Below are 15,807 nucleotides of genomic sequence, written 5' to 3'. Positions count from 1 at the left end.
TTGTCAAGTGGTTTGGCTGCAAAGAATTCTGAAGAGTTTCAATCTAGTTCAAGGTGATGGTACAACAGTTTACTGTGACAATAGTTCAGCTATTGAGCTCTCCAAGAATCCTATTCTACATGGTCGAAGCAAGCACATAGATATTAGGTTTCATTTCCTTCGAGAGCTTACTAAGGACGGAGTTGTTAAACTGGTTCACTGTCATACTCAAGAACAGGTAGCAGACATAATGACCAAGCCACTGAAGTTGGATGTATTCGTGAAGTTGAGAAGTTTGATGGGGGTCTGGATGAATCCTGGTGTAAACTGAGATAGCATTCAGTTTAAGGGAGGATGTTAGAACCAGTTTTACTTGATTCAGTCTTTGCTTGACCAAGTCTTTAGGACTTAGTTGGTTAGTGGGTTGTTAAATAATCCCTATTACTCAGGGTTCTGTTATTTGTTTTTGATTTGATTTCCTCGTCATTGTAAAGGCTATATATAAGGCCTGTAGTTGTTCTTTTAATAAAAACAAGAAAAGCATTCTCCATTCTCTTATACTTTATCTTTGCTGATATCAAAATATAGTCAACAATAATGCTGTTGTGTTGCACTTTAGATGTTTGTGTCATCTATAAAGCAGAGTGGTTCTTCCTTACCATCTTTGTGTCGGAAGATGACGAGATTCACTCTGGTCCTACATGCCATTGTCCTCGTGAAATGCCTTAAGTTTTCATGTAGTAACCTTGGTGGGACACATATCGAGTGTACTATGTTTCAATGTGGCTGAGGAATTAGGACTAGTGTCCATTTGAGGTTCCAGTACTGTCATGGGATTTGTATATACCTTAAATTTTTCTAAACTTTCTTTTTGTTGGAAATGAATGGATATTGTGTATTATTAAAATTGTTTTATCAATTTTGTAATTGGTCAATTACAAGGGATGTAGTTGATATTGTCTTTTTGATTTTTGACAAGTTGCAACTTAAGCAACTGACTAGCATTTTAGGAATAACATCAGAGATTGGTTTTTTCAGGAGAAAATTGCTCTTGAAAAAGCTTTTTTTTTCACTTAGACACATTTTTTCTTTAATTTGGCAAGTTGCAACTTATGCCAAAAGTTTTTTCAAGAGAAAGATACAACTGAAATAAGAAAAAACAAGAGCGAGCACTTTTCTCTTGAAAAAACCAGCTGTTTATCAATAAAGAAAAAATGTGTTTAATTGATATAAAATCAGCCTATAATGTGAGATTTTCTTGCTTCCTAAAATTTTGGTTAGTTGTATAAGTTGCAATTTACCAAAAATCAAGGAAGACTAGACTTGGTCAACTACATCCCGACCAATTAAAAAATGATAAAATAATTTTTATAATAAACAATATCCGTTCATTTTTAACACCTTTTTCAAGGCTACCGGCTTCTTCTAACATGTTTACAGCAAATAAGCTACATATTTGTGATGGCAATTTAGTTTGGGATTGCAATGATTCCAATAAGAGTAATATTTTCGGCTATCAAAATTTTCTTTTTAGGGTTTCTCATTGTAGCAATGCTTTGTCTTGGGATCATGTAGAGCATCATTTTGAAAATCGTACCGTGCATCAAACTGTGTCGGTTAAAGGTTCGAGGTTCAACCGGTGCACCACCATGTGCCTAGTATATCATGGATCTCAGCTCATGTACTCCAAAATCTTTCAGCACACTTTAGAGACTGCTCCTCTCACTAGATGTAGAAAAACAACTCACCTAACCCAAAAATGATCAACAAGCATTTCCTTCTTTTTTCTTTAGGCGGGTCCCACTATTTTGTTCCATTTTACAAATTCAACACCCATGTTAATTTTGTTTATCATTTCTCTTCATGCAGGCCCCACAATGGGTCTCACACGTTTTCTTCAATAATGGAGATACAATGTGATAATTCTGCTCTACTAGTTAGTTCCATGCCCAAAAAATGACATCAACCTTTTGATCTTATCTTTTCAGAATTTTCGGAAAATTCTTTTCCAAGGATAAGAGATTGAGTGGTGGTTTGGCAAGTAGCTCAAATTCAAATATCGACAGTGGCATGTTACTAGTTGTCATGAAAGAGGATGTGTTATTAATAGCGGGTACTTGTTCTCGAATTTGAGAATCATTACTGTTGGTGAAGACTGTTAGCGAAAGCTATGGAAATTTTTATTAAGGTGGTGATTATTAGTATTTTGATCAAAAAGTTAAAAACATTTTTCGGAGCTTGTTACAATTCATTCTCCGAAGGAGGAATAAATACATTAGACTTCGTGTCATGACATCTGAGATCAAGTCCCAGTGGTGGTTTAATTCCACTAGGGAGGGAGTATTGGCACCATAAGTTTTAGTATGTTCACTACATTCTTCTTGAGTAACGTGTTAAAACCACGTTGGATAATGGGTCTGTTTGGGAGTGTTGTCAACTGCTGTGAGGTGCTGTGCGGTGCAGTAAGTTATAAAACTGTGGTGCTGTGAGGTGAGTTGGAACGCAAAAAACTTTTTGGCGCGTCACTTTTAAAACTGTGATGCGATGCTATGAGGTACGTTTGACGTATCTAAATTACAGTTATATTAGATGATTAATAATATTAATATAAAATCACTTAATGTTTGTATTGTACATTAATCTAAAATAAAATAATCGACCTAATTTGATTACGTAGGACAATTCAACATATATTGTAAGTGTTTGGGAGTGTTGTGAGGTAAAATGTTGTGGTGCTGTGAGGTGAGTTGGAACACAAAAGCTGTTTGGCGTGCGTGTCACAAAAAACTGTGATGCTGTAAGGTGCGGTGCAACTGAACGTAGTGCGAACGCACTACCAAACACCCACAATATTATGTGTGTAATTAGCACAACGTTGGTTTATGTGTGTAATCAATGATCTGGGAGGGCGTTTGCCATTTTATTTTCTTTTCAAAAATTCATGTGGGCCCTCATGATAATTGAAAAGTGTTGTTTTTTTCTTAATTTTCTTTTTAAAAACATTGGGCCCATGTTTTCACTTAAATCTTTTTTTAATCCTAACACATTATTTTAATTAATTTTAAATATTTAAAACTTATACTTAAAATTATTATAACAAAATTATTATAAAATCATAAAATAACATTTAATAAAATTATTTATACTTTAAATTAATTTTAATAAAATTAAATTTATTATATTAATTTAATAATAAAATTTAATATAAAAATCATAAAATCTAATATTATAGTACTTGAATTAAACAATTTTTCCGTTAGTTCACAGCATATTTCACAGTTTTAAGCTCAACTTTTTTTCATAACTTTTTTGTTAGTATTGAAAAATCAAACCAACTGTTCTACAAAATAGACTCATGTCAATGTTGGTGAAATAAGTCTAGGCAGGTAGGTGGTTTTAGTTCATATCCTTCCACCTTCATTATTATTGTTGAAAAATTACTAAATCATTTATGCCCATAGCACTTTCATTCGTTTGTTTTCTTCTGACTTGTGATTTTCATGCGAGAGTGCTTGGTATCTAGGAAAAGCAAGGCCCAACAACTCCTCTACCTGATCTTCTTGTCACAATAGGAGGAAGTGGAACACATCAGGCATCTCCTGTCATGGCATCTGAGATTGAAGAAGTCCCAATGGAGGCCCAATTCCAAGACTGTTACCCTGCTGATTGCAGTCCATGCTCTTTGTAGTCTAGGCCCCTCGGACCACCTAAAGTCATGTTGGCCTTTTCAAAATGTTGTTAAATTAAATATTTCTAAAATTTTGTCTCCATCTCATTGGTATTGTGGATTATACAATTTTAAGTAGCTTATCAATTTAGCAGTTTAATCCATATGTAGTCCTGTTGTTTGAAGGAGTTTCTGCAGTGATTTGCAGATAGTTGTAGCTTTTTTGTAGCAATGAATGATGAGGGTGCGAGTTTCTTTTTTGTGCTGTTGGGGCCATTTTCTATTTTAGAGTGGGTTTTATGATATCCGTATTGGATCGAATATTTGTTAACTATTTGACTTGGCGGATTTTGAGAGTTTGTTGGATGATTGCTTGAATAATGCCACCATCCACAGCATAAAATTCTAACCAGAAACGTTAAATTTACATTTTTTTGTATAGATTTATAATTTCTCACAGTATCATAAGGTAATACATTTTAAATCATTTAAATATTTATTTATACAATCAATTTTATTAATTTAAAATTAATACATTTTATAACTATTATAACATAAAATATTATCATATTAATATTAATATTTATTAATATTAATATTAAATATTTATATTTAATAATGTGATAGTTGAATAGTGTGGTCACTATGTGATTTGTTGAAATATTTGACTATGAATTGATTATTGAGTTGCGTGAATGACATTGTAGTAGAAATTATCTATATAAACAATGAATTTCTAATCTTTTTTGCATATTCTCAAATCATCATTTCTTCATTATACTCTCATATTAATGGATTTCTTTTCAAAGTGTAGAAATAGAGCATAAATGCAAAAAAACAAAAAAAAAGAGCATAAATTCAACCATTTTAATTTTTTTCAAGAGACCCCACAATTTCATTGAAGAAACTAGACAATTTATTGCTCATAACTACAAATTGATGAAAACTGGGAGGGACTAGGGTTTCGAATGTTTGGAGCTCCAAAAATTACCTGAAAAGGGAATAGGGAGATGGAGTAGCGATGAGTAATCATCGTCAAAACCAAAGACGACGGTCTGGAATCTACTATTGCCATAAAATGAAATTGGTGGGCAAGCTTCGTCTTTGCATATCATGTTTTGAGAGACGATCGATGTTGCTTTCAATTTTTTTAATAAAATAAATTAGGTCAGCTTGCTACAGTCGCACTCAACATCATAGTCAACTCAAAGATGTTGAGTGTGACTGTAGCAAACGGCTCGTTTAGAGTGTCACATAGAGTCACTAATGTGGGCTAAAATTACACGAAAAAAAAACTAAAGAGAGACTCCAAATGTTGAGTCCAGTGTCTCTTTAGATTATTCACAGCAGACATTCTTCACAAAAACTCTAAATGTTCAGTTTTTATACTTTTCACAAATTCACAGTTTCTCAAAAGGAACATTCACACATAGACACTCTAAACCATTCAAATATTAATCTGTACAATCATTTTTATTAATTTAAAGTTAATACATTTTACAACTATTATAACATAAAATATTACCATATGAAATAGTAATCAATTGACATTAATATGAAATAATTGTTATTAATATTATAATAATATATGAGTTAATTAATATTAAATAAACTGTCGCTTCACGGTTTTTCAATTTGTCTTTGGGGGAGAGAAGACGCTCAACAATATTTTAATCAACAAATTTGATTGAGTTTGCTACAAGGACACCACATCCTTCTAGTTTCACTGTAATGAACACATGATTTGGCGTTGTGTTTAGTGTCATTGATGTGAGCTTGATTTTCAAAAAAGAACAAAATTGAACTCCAAATATGGAGCCTAGTTTGAGTTTGGCGTCATAGATGCTCTTATAATCACTGTTGTGTTGTTTGTTTTGAAATCGTTGGAGATTTGTAGTTTATCAAAGCTGTATTATTAAGAAGACCTCTTTCTTTAATTTTTATTTACATTCAAAAAGAAGAAGAAAAAAAATTTGTATGAAAATTATTGGTCTAATTTAAAACTGGAATATATTTTGAAAAGAAATAATAATCCAAATCTAATATAGTTTTCCTTTTAAAATACCAGAAGTCTACTAATATTTAAATTACAAGGGCGGTTCCGTTATTTCCCACTGCAATCCGCGCCACGTTAGGATCGTCTCCAAATTTACAGCCCTCTCCTCCCCGATCTTTCACAACAAACACACTTCTGAATTCAAAATCAATCCTTCCTTCCCTTGTCTCTCTTCCTCTCATTTTCGTTTCTAGGGCTATTGTCGCTCTCCGACTCGCTTTCCCGCAATTTTTGTTGCTCACTGGGCTTTTGATTCTCGAAAGATCTGGAAGATGGCGGTGAATCTGACTCCGAACCGAACGCTATAGCGACGATCACAGCCGGCGATGTTGACTCGAAGCCGTTGGTGCAGTTGATCGATTACATCTGCAGCACCGTTCATAATCGCAAGTGAGTGAATGCTGATCCTCTGTCTCTAGTTCTCGGTTACTTTTTTTAATGACATTGCACTACACACTACGATTATAATCGTGAGTGAATCGCTTGTGTGTAGATTAAGCATCTGTTTTTAGGCTTTGGATTCTTTGATACGTTTAATTTTGTCTTGTGGAAACAGATTGTGCGTTGCTTTTGCCAAAAATGTCAGTGTGAGTTGATTGGTGGAATTGTAAGCTGGTCAGGTAAATTTTATTAGGCGGCACATGAACAGAGTCCAGTTCTTGAAGTGGCACATTTTTAGATTTTTGTGAGTAGTGGTACCTGTGAGGCTGAGGCATGTGTCTGCATACAGTATAAACAGTGAAGCTAAAGCTCCTCACAGGAAAAGAAAATGAGATTTTTATTTTCTTTATAATTTTGACAAGTAAAATAAAATTCATCGAACAGAGAGGGAAAAAGACATGGAGCCATGGTTCTCCATATGACACTAATGCATACAATATGTGGTATATCATTCTGTATAATATTTGATTTAAATAATTATATGATATATGCCAATTTTCTGTATTATTTCTCATATTTTATTGGTCTTGTAAATTCTCGTGTCATGCCATGCTTCATAAAGTAGTTTTGCAAAGCTGAATAAACTGCTTGAAATCTAGCGGCGGTAGGACCAATTTAAGCCTGCAGATGTGCATAGAAACTATTGATTTTAGATTATAACTACTCTGGAGTCTCCCCCATTTTGGTCGTCTTTTTGTTCTGAAAGTCATAGTTTTTAGCCATGCGTTTTTTGTACAGGATTATTGTGGTATTGAACATGGAAACTATAATGCTTGATTGTGAAATAATTGGGAATCACATGGTGCTTGCTGAATATGATACAACTGCTCAGAAAGCATTGCCTAACAGCAATTTGCAGCAGTCATCAAGGGTTAATTATGGTAGTATGGGTGCCCAAATGCATAGCAATAATGGACAGAATTTCAGACCTGCTGTTCAACCTCCATATCAACCACCTCCTAACTACAAGAATCACGGTGGAATAATGAAGAATGAGGCACCTGCCCGGATCATTCCTATAGTTGCTCTTAATCCCTATCAGGGAAGGTGGGCTATTAAAGCAAGGGTAACTGCAAAAGGAGATCTCCGCCGCTACAACAATGCCCGGGGAGACGGGAAGGTTTTCTCCTTCGACCTACTTGACTCTGACGGTGGTGAAATACGGGTGACCCGCTTCAATGCTGTTGTTGACCGATTCTATGATGTTATTGAGGTTGGTAGGGTCTATTTGATTTCTTAAGGCAGCTTAAAACCTGCACAGAAGAATTTCACCCATTTGAAGAATGAGTGGGAGATATTTTTGGAGGCAACTTCGACTGTAGAGCTTTGCCCTGATGAAGATGGTTCTATTCCACAACAACAGTTCTCCTTCAAACCTATTAGTGAAATTGAGAATGCTGAGAACAATTCAATACTGGACATTATTGGTATTGTGATATCTGTGAACACTTCAGTTCCCATCTTGAGAAAGAATGGTATGGAAACTCAGAGAAGAATTGTTAATCTTAAGGATGCATCTGGTAGGAGTGTTGAGTTAACCTTTTGGGGTGATTTCTGCAACAAGGAAGGTCAAAAATTGCAAGAGATGGCGGATTCTAGTTTTTTTCCGGTTCTAGCTGTTAAAGCTGGTAAGGTAAGTGATTTCAGTGGCAAATCTACTGGGACGATTTCTTCTACCCAGCTCTTCATAAATCCAGATTTTCCGGAGGCCGGTGGCCTGAGACAGTGGTTTGATCAAGGGGGAAGGAATGTTACTTCTTCGTCCATTTCTAAGGACTCTGTGCCTGGCACACCTAAGAATGAGATCTGTAAAACTGTTTCCCAGACTGGGTGACTGTGAGAGCAACCATAGCTTTTATCAAAACAGATACGTTTTGTTATACGGCTTGCCCACTTAAAATTGCAGAAGATAGACAATGTAACAAGAAAGTGACACAATCAGGGACTGAAAGATGGCAATGCGACAAATGCAATCAAGAATTCGAGGAGTGTGATTATAGATTCCTTCTCCAAGTTCAAATTCAAGACCATACAGGATTGACTTGGGTAACAGCTTTCCAGGAAGCTGGGGAGGAGATAGTGGGTTGCTCGGCGAAGGAGCTGTATTTGTCAAAATTTGAATTACAGGATGATGCCAAATTCGCGGATATTTTCAAGAGCAGACTCTTTTACCGGTATCTTTTCAGGCTCAAAATCAAGGAGGAATTGTTTGGTGATGAACAGAGGGTGAAGATCACCGTTGTTAAGACGGACAAGGTGGATTATACTTCAGAGAGCAGATACCTCCTTGATTTGATTTCAAAATTGCACAGGTGATGAATAATTCCATACCAAAGTAAATGAGATTTTAGATCAAGTGGATATTCTTTTATCAAAGCCGAATTACAAGGGAAGATACAGAGAAACACAAGGTACAAAGGCAATCACCGAAACATAGAAGAAATACATAGGAGCAGTAGAAAAGAATTGTTCTCTCTCTCTCAGGTTCGCTTGACAGGGTCAAAATTTGCGACACCAACCACAGCACCAGCAAGGGCGACAAGCACCACACCACCAGCTACAATGCTGAGTAAGAAGTTCTTGAGAGATGGAGAAACCCCAGAATCAGCAGCTTCTGCTACATCAGGTATAACCATGGAAGCTGTCAAAGCTGCCGCGGTGAGTGCAGTAACAGCTTTCTCCTTCAAGGAAGCCTTGACTTGAAGTCTTCCACTGGATTTTGATGCTGCCATGACTCTTGAAGGCCTCACTGGCAGTGGCTTGAACAGGGCATCGGAGCTTGGCACCACCCTCTTTTGATTTGCCTGAGTTAGTGGCATAGCCATTGAAACTGCTGAAGTTGAAGCCATTGTTCTGTCTCGTCCCTAACAATCAACAATCTCTCTCTCTCTCTGTCTGTATGTATGAAGATCAGAAGATGGTGTGATTGGGGTTGTTTTTGAGAGGCAGTGGTTTAATGAGAGGTGGAAAATGGAGATATCCAAGGACTTAATCTATGTCCTACGTGGCAGCTTTTGCATTTGGAATTGGTGGATAAGGTTATCCTGATCGCCCAATCACCCATCAGGTTTCAATACGGTTTCAGTTTTCTCAATTGTCATGGTTGCAGTCGAGAGTGTACATCTGAACCATTGGACCTAGTTGGGCCCTTGAAGGGCTCTAATTTGGGCTGTTTTCTAGGCCCATTTTCTATAAGATGGGCCAGTTAAATGGGTTGTAGAGTTAGCAATGCTGATCACTAAACCACCTCTCCTGTATTGCAGTGTTCTAAATTGCAAGTCATTCGCATGGCAGGTCTTATTATTACCAATGAAAACTACTGATGGTGAAAAAAAAACCCAGTAATCTGATAAGACAAACACTCTCAGACTGCATATAATTGCTAGCTTTAAACATACAAGATCAGACCACAAGCTTCCTCTTTCCCATTCTACAAGACACTCAAAACTTTTTCCCATCAGTTCCCTGCATTGGCTAGCTAAGAGCTATGAAACCTGACTAATCTATTGAAGCTAAAAGGAAACAACAGCAGACCTGCCAATCCTAAACTCAAGGAATTAAAATATCACTACAGCAATGCCAGTCCTATGGTAAGAGAGGCCTACTATAAACAGCCACAGCAGCGGAGTTCCCTTCTAGTGGGAGTTTCCATCACCACCATGCCCAGCAGCGGAGTTCCCATGACCATCAGTGCCAGTTGTCCCCGTGTCGGTGCTTCCACCACGCATATCATTCGGTCCTGCAGTTGAAGTGGGGCCAACGCCACTACCACCTCCAAGTGTGGCTTCAGAATGCATGGGATTCATGCCATTGTTGGGGGGGCCTACAGGTCTCATTCCCATTTGCATCTGGAAGGCTTGCTGCTGCTGCTGCTGCTGATGTAGCTGTTGTGGATCATGTATGTGATGTGGATTATTAAATTGTAATGGCATCTTTGAGGAAAAAACACCGTGCTGCTGAGCCATTGCCAATGCCTGAGGATGTTGCATGTAAAATCCTCCCTGTTGCATAGCAGGATGTGGTGACATCTGCAAGAATTAATAACAGATTAGCATAACATTCAGGAATCGGTTAAATCCGGTCAGGTCAACTACGCACCTGAGTTGGCAATGTTTGCGCTGGTGGTTGTGCATCAGCAATCGCGGCTAGCTGCATCAAATTTTTCTGAAGCTGAGCTTGATACCTAATTGCAAAAATCGTTAAATGAAAACCATGTGTGTAAGATAAATCAAGTACACATATAGCTTATGCATGAACATGACTGGGTATGAGCCACATATATACTCAAGTAATAATAAGATAAAGAGGGATGAACCAAATCTCAATTTAAAATAAAAAACCATCATGAGTCATGACTGAAGGATCTGCACTGTTTACTGCAATTTATATGGTAACCAATTTACAAAATCCTCATGTTCATCTTGATTCTAAAATCACCATCCATTTACTCTAAATCATCAAACTTAATCTAAAGATAATACCTTTGCAAAGGAGAGCCATTCACACAGGATTCCATCTGCCCAGTGAAACGCAGGACAGAGCATCGCGTCAATTAGATACTTTTGGGTACTGGACTATTACCATCTAGGGTGCAGCAGTCCATTGCTTAATATCGATTCAATTTGAGATCTCACATGAAATTTCTCATTCAATGAGCATTCTCAATAGTATGGCTTGACGAGTACTTGAACCACACTCTTAAGCAGGAGATTTTGAGTTTGAAAGTGGATCATATTCTATGAATATGACATCTATCTAGTGTGATGTAAGGAATACATGACAAGGGGGCGTATTTTTATTGATCAGATCTGTCATATAAAAGCCTGTGCTGGACATCCATTTGCTTTGGTTTGAATTATCACGAGGATCCCTTCAATCTATTCTATCAAAAATATAGAAAAATCAACCCTATTTTACGATTCAATAGAAGCCTAAAGAGATGAATAAAATAGGGTCACAAATAAGAAGATATATATATATATATATATATATATATATATATATATATATGGAAAAAAGTTAAAAGCAGTTCAGGCTACACATATTTATAATCCTACAAGGAATGTAAAGGCATACACCTACATATGGAAACACACTCTATTTATATATGCTTAAATGACCCCTCTTCATAATCCCAGTTCATTCCTCTTTTGGGGAGAACAGATCTACTGCCTAAGAAACAAAAAAGACAGTAGAAGCTAAAAGGGGTGAAAAGGGTTGAGCAATTTCATTTCATTTACATTCCTGATATAGCAGATGGTATCACACATTCACACATACAATCATACTCGATTCGAGTGAATTGTTTGATCTTATAGGGATTTATTTTATATAATTTTGCACGTGAGGGTTCTTGGTTTCATATGATCATTAATAATGCATCTCCCACAATAATTACGTGAGGACTTATTTCTTGGTTTTATTCGGTCACTACACTCGTAGGCATCCTATTGAAACCCTGGGATATGGGGCTGCATGTCATCCACGCAAGAATAAATGAACTTTTCTGGAAAAAACCTCTTAGAGATTAAAAAAAACACACACACACACACATAGGGCTCAAAGGGAGACCCAAAAAGGACCTTTTGTGTACAATCTTACATAGGGATATGGAACATCCTAACAGTCATCATGCTTGCATAGCCACCATTTGAATATGACCTGAGGACGAATATGCATTTAAGTACGTGGATCATTATTATCAATAGCTTTTCAAGTCGTTACATTCAGAAAACCCATAAGGATTCTTTTGAGATGGGTCTTCCTTTTGGTCATTTTCTATGAATCAGTAGGTCTATGCATCAATCCAATAAATTTAGATAGGCGACAATTCAATTAGATTGTCTTAAGCCCACTCACTGGATTGATACTATGAAAATTCTATAGGTCAGCTATAAGACCCGCAATGATGAATGATTCCGAGTGTTGGGCTATTAAAAGACAACATATCCAAAAAATGCACGTAGTAGAAATGTGAATGCTTCATTTGATGTGTGGCCACACGAGGGAAGATAGAATAAGAAATAAGATTATTAGATTTATGGTAGGAATAACATCAATTGAAAATAAGTTGCGATAAAGCCATTTAAGGTAGTACGAGCATGTACAACGTAGAGATAGCAATGCAAAGCTAAGGAGAATCGAGAAAATTTATATACGAGAGAGTATGAAGCGGAGATGGAGACCTAAAAAAGCATGACTTGAAGTAATAAGAAAGGATATGGATTCAATAGGAGTTGATGAACATATGATCCTGAATAGAAATGAATGGTGGAAACGAATACACATAGTAGACCTCAAACTTATGAGATAAAGGCTCAGATGATGATGATATGTCAAAACCCCTTTGTTTTTCTATTTGACAAATATTTCCTAGGTTGATAATCACTAGGTAAATAAAATTTCTCCTCGGCGAATAGACTATCGTGAACATAACGAATAAAATCTATAACACGAGAACCAAGCTGGTTACCAAATTTCTTGATGGAAAAGGATATATATATAGCATCAAGTTTCCAATGCAAATTACAATCTTAAACTTCAATCACGACAACTGTACAAATTGCTCTTCAACAATTATAATCACGCTCTCGCAGCAAGAAGCCTTACCCTTAGCCAATTCATCTAAGAAGGTTATGCTAATTTGTCTATGAGTCCACAGTCTTCCGACTCAGCACTATATCTTAAAGAACAACCATTCAGAATCAAATCTTTTTCTTTTTTTCATTGTTCCACAGGGATGGGGAACTGGGGATTCAAAACAAAAGCCTGCCCTCAGGCAGTGTAATAAAGAGTTTGACCACTCCTTCAGTAACAGAATCAGGAGCTTGTTATCTAATTATAATATAGACTAATGTGCACAAAAGGAATCGAACAGACAACCAAACATTAGCCTGTATACAGAGAGAGAGAGAGACTCACTGGGCACACTCAACATGTTTCCCATGGTTTTGATGGTCCAATATTGCCAGAATCAACTTTTTATTCTCATCAAGAAACTGCATCAAGACTCATAAATCTCACCACTATGTAAAAATTAAATGATTCACACAGTCATCTCAATAAAATTGAAATCGATTAAGTTTGGCACAATAACAAAACCGACAAATTTGTAATCAACAATCAATTAAACCCATATGTTCCGTATTTGATATTAATTCATTATCTCCATTATTCGATTCGTCTCCCAAGTCAGAATCCTCCATTAGAGAGTCACTATATCATGAAGAAGATAACAATAACTCAAAAAATCTCATGTGGGTGTAGCAGAGATATAGAGAAAAGGCACGCAGACTATACCTTCTGAATCTGCTCGGTAGTGACGTTTGAAGGTGGAAATGAAGGCACCCCCGGGATCATCTGCGGAGTCTGCTGCATCTTCTGTTTACTTTTGTGTTGCTCCCAAAAACCCTAAGCTTAAACCCCCAAAATATATATGTTTATCCAATATATAGATATGGAAAGATAAAGTTGGTAACTTGCTTGAGAAGGTGTGCGAGTGGAAAGATAAAGTCGGTAACTTGCTTGAGAAGGTGTGTGAGTGAAGACAAAGACTGAGAGTGAGATCTTTGATGTCGACGAGGTTTCTGGAAATTTAAGATCACAGGAAAAAAAAATCTTTTTTTCTTTTATATATAGAAAATGGTGTATAGGGTAAAAACAGATCCGAGGCTCAGCAATTCTTTAACGTTATGTTTGGTTAGTCAAGAGAACAATAACGGAAACGAAGATGGGAATGTGAATATGAATATGAATATGAATGAGAATTCTTTGAATTCTGATGTTTGGTTGGTGAAGGGATTGTACTTGTTACTTGGTAAAAGATTATATTATCCTTGTTATGTTTTAATATTTGATTATTAGATTGTTAATGTAAAATACATGAATTTTGTCTGGTCAACTTTAGCCATGCTAATTTTTCAAGTAAGTGTGTTTGTTTTTTTTTACACGTATATACATTATTAAATTTCCTCTTAATCAAATTCAAAAAAAAAAAAAAAAAAGAGTCCAAAGGCCATTTAATTTTAAGTAAGCTCAATTCTCAAACAAATCCAACCCAAAACCTAATTAGTCTCCAACACAACCCCTGAAACCCACAAGATCACAAACCCATAAACCTACAAACCCACAACCCAAAAAAAAGTCGTGAAGGTTCTGAAGAAAAAGTCAGAAGATTTCAGCGTTTACTCCTTCAATTTGTCTTGTGGGGGAGCTTATGGAAGTGCACCATTGTGTTACTTATGTTGCTTCAAGGCCGTTGTCTACCTCGACAAAAGAGTTGTTATATCTCTTTGTTTCTGTCATATTTTTTTTAAATTTGGTTTGTTCCTGATACAAGATTTGTATTTTATTGTTCTATTTCTGGAGGTGGATCCTCCAATTATCTTGTAATCTGTGCTGCTTTGATCTAATATAAGTTTCTTATTATAAAAAAAAAGTTGCCTAAAGGAATAAAATGAGGGAGGGGTGGAGCTAAAGGGAAGAAAAAAATATAGAAAAGGAAAAGGTGGGGCTCCGGTGAAAGAAAAAGAAAAAGAAAAAAGGGGGAGGCATTGGTCTTAAAGAGGCGGAAAATAAAAGGAAAAAGAAGGAAGAGGAAAAGACAAAGGGGGAAGAGGAAACGAGGAGTGGGGAGAAATCGCAAGAAAGGAGGAGAGCAAACAAGGCAGAGAGGGTTTTGGAAGCAGAGAAAGAGGAGAGGGAAAAGAAGAGAAAGAAAGGAGGAAGGAGAGTGGCATTGGTTTGGGATGTTAAAATATAGATAATTTCAATTCTTAAGTATCAACAACGTGTTTTCCTGGAGGAAAATATCTCATAGTAACTTCCCAATTAAGTGTGCTTCTAGAATAATATTATTGGGATGGGTGACCTCTTATGAAGACAAAGTCATACGGGCTCGATGTATCCACGAGAACTAGACAATCCAAAACGGACAATATTGTTGATCTGTATTAGGGTTGGAAATTCTAATATGGTATCAGAGCTAGCTCCACCTGTTTGGGTCACCTGTTGCGTCTTTCGGATGTCCTTATGAACGGACCACCCACAAGTGAGGGGTGCTTGTAGGGCTTTCGGATGTCCAATGGACGAAACACCCACAAGTAACCTTAATTGTACAGTCCACTTGTTGGGTCTGTTATAATCTAGCCCACCAGTGTGGGAAAGTGTTAAAATATGTAAATAATTTCAGTTCATAACCATCAACAACGCGTGTTTTCCTGGAGGAAAACATCTCATAGTAACTCCGCAGTTAAGCGTGCTTCTATGAAAGTACTATCGACCATTGTTACTTCGTAGTTCAGTGTGCTCTTGTGAGAGCACTATTGGGATGGGTGATCTCTTGGGAAGAAAAAGTTGTGCAAGCCCGATGTATCCACAGGAACTAGATAATCCAAAGCAGACAATATTGTTTATGTGTATTAGGCTGAAAATTCTAATATGGGAGAAAGAAAAAAAGAGAGATGTGGTCTCGAGTAGGAACAAAAAAGAAGAGAATAGAGAAAGTTGGTTGGGCACAGATAAAGACAAAAAAAAAGGACAAGTCGCAAGGAACCGAAAAGAGTTTTAAAAAATGTTAGAAATTTTGGTTTTTTACTCGACTTTTCTTTGGCTTCCACTTCTGCTTCCTAATTATACCAATTATCCATAAAAAGCAATGTCATTT

The 15,807-nt window shown here is 36.5% G+C and overlaps 2 protein-coding genes and 1 pseudogene across 2 annotated transcripts; 1 reads left to right on the top strand and 2 right to left on the bottom strand.

Annotated features, from left to right (window-relative positions):
• The first annotated feature begins 6,036 nt into the window (after nucleotides 1-6,036).
• LOC119992408 lies at nucleotides 6,037-8,476 on the top strand (annotated as a pseudogene).
• On the bottom strand, nucleotides 8,476-9,177 carry LOC119992410. Its single transcript, XM_038839084.1, has one exon. It carries the CDS (start codon nucleotides 8,990-8,992, stop codon nucleotides 8,624-8,626), a length of 369 nt encoding a protein of 122 aa, XP_038695012.1. The 5' UTR covers nucleotides 8,993-9,177; the 3' UTR covers nucleotides 8,476-8,623.
• A 316-nt stretch (nucleotides 9,178-9,493) lies between these two features.
• LOC119992409 (GRF1-interacting factor 2-like) lies at nucleotides 9,494-13,869 on the bottom strand. Its single transcript, XM_038839083.1, has 4 exons — nucleotides 13,443-13,869; nucleotides 13,065-13,141; nucleotides 10,242-10,326; nucleotides 9,494-10,171 (listed from the first exon to the last, which is right to left on the bottom strand). The coding sequence occupies exons 1-4, from the start codon at nucleotides 13,518-13,520 to the stop codon at nucleotides 9,779-9,781; spliced, it is 633 nt and encodes a 210-aa protein (XP_038695011.1). The 5' UTR covers nucleotides 13,521-13,869; the 3' UTR covers nucleotides 9,494-9,778.
• Between the last annotated feature and the right edge of the window lie 1,938 nt (nucleotides 13,870-15,807).

The sequence above is a fragment of the Tripterygium wilfordii genome, chromosome 23 (genome assembly GCF_013401445.1).
Source record: "Tripterygium wilfordii isolate XIE 37 chromosome 23, ASM1340144v1, whole genome shotgun sequence".
Classification (NCBI taxonomy): Eukaryota; Viridiplantae; Streptophyta; class Magnoliopsida; order Celastrales; family Celastraceae; genus Tripterygium; species Tripterygium wilfordii.
This window is presented reverse-complemented; position numbering and strand designations above follow the sequence as displayed.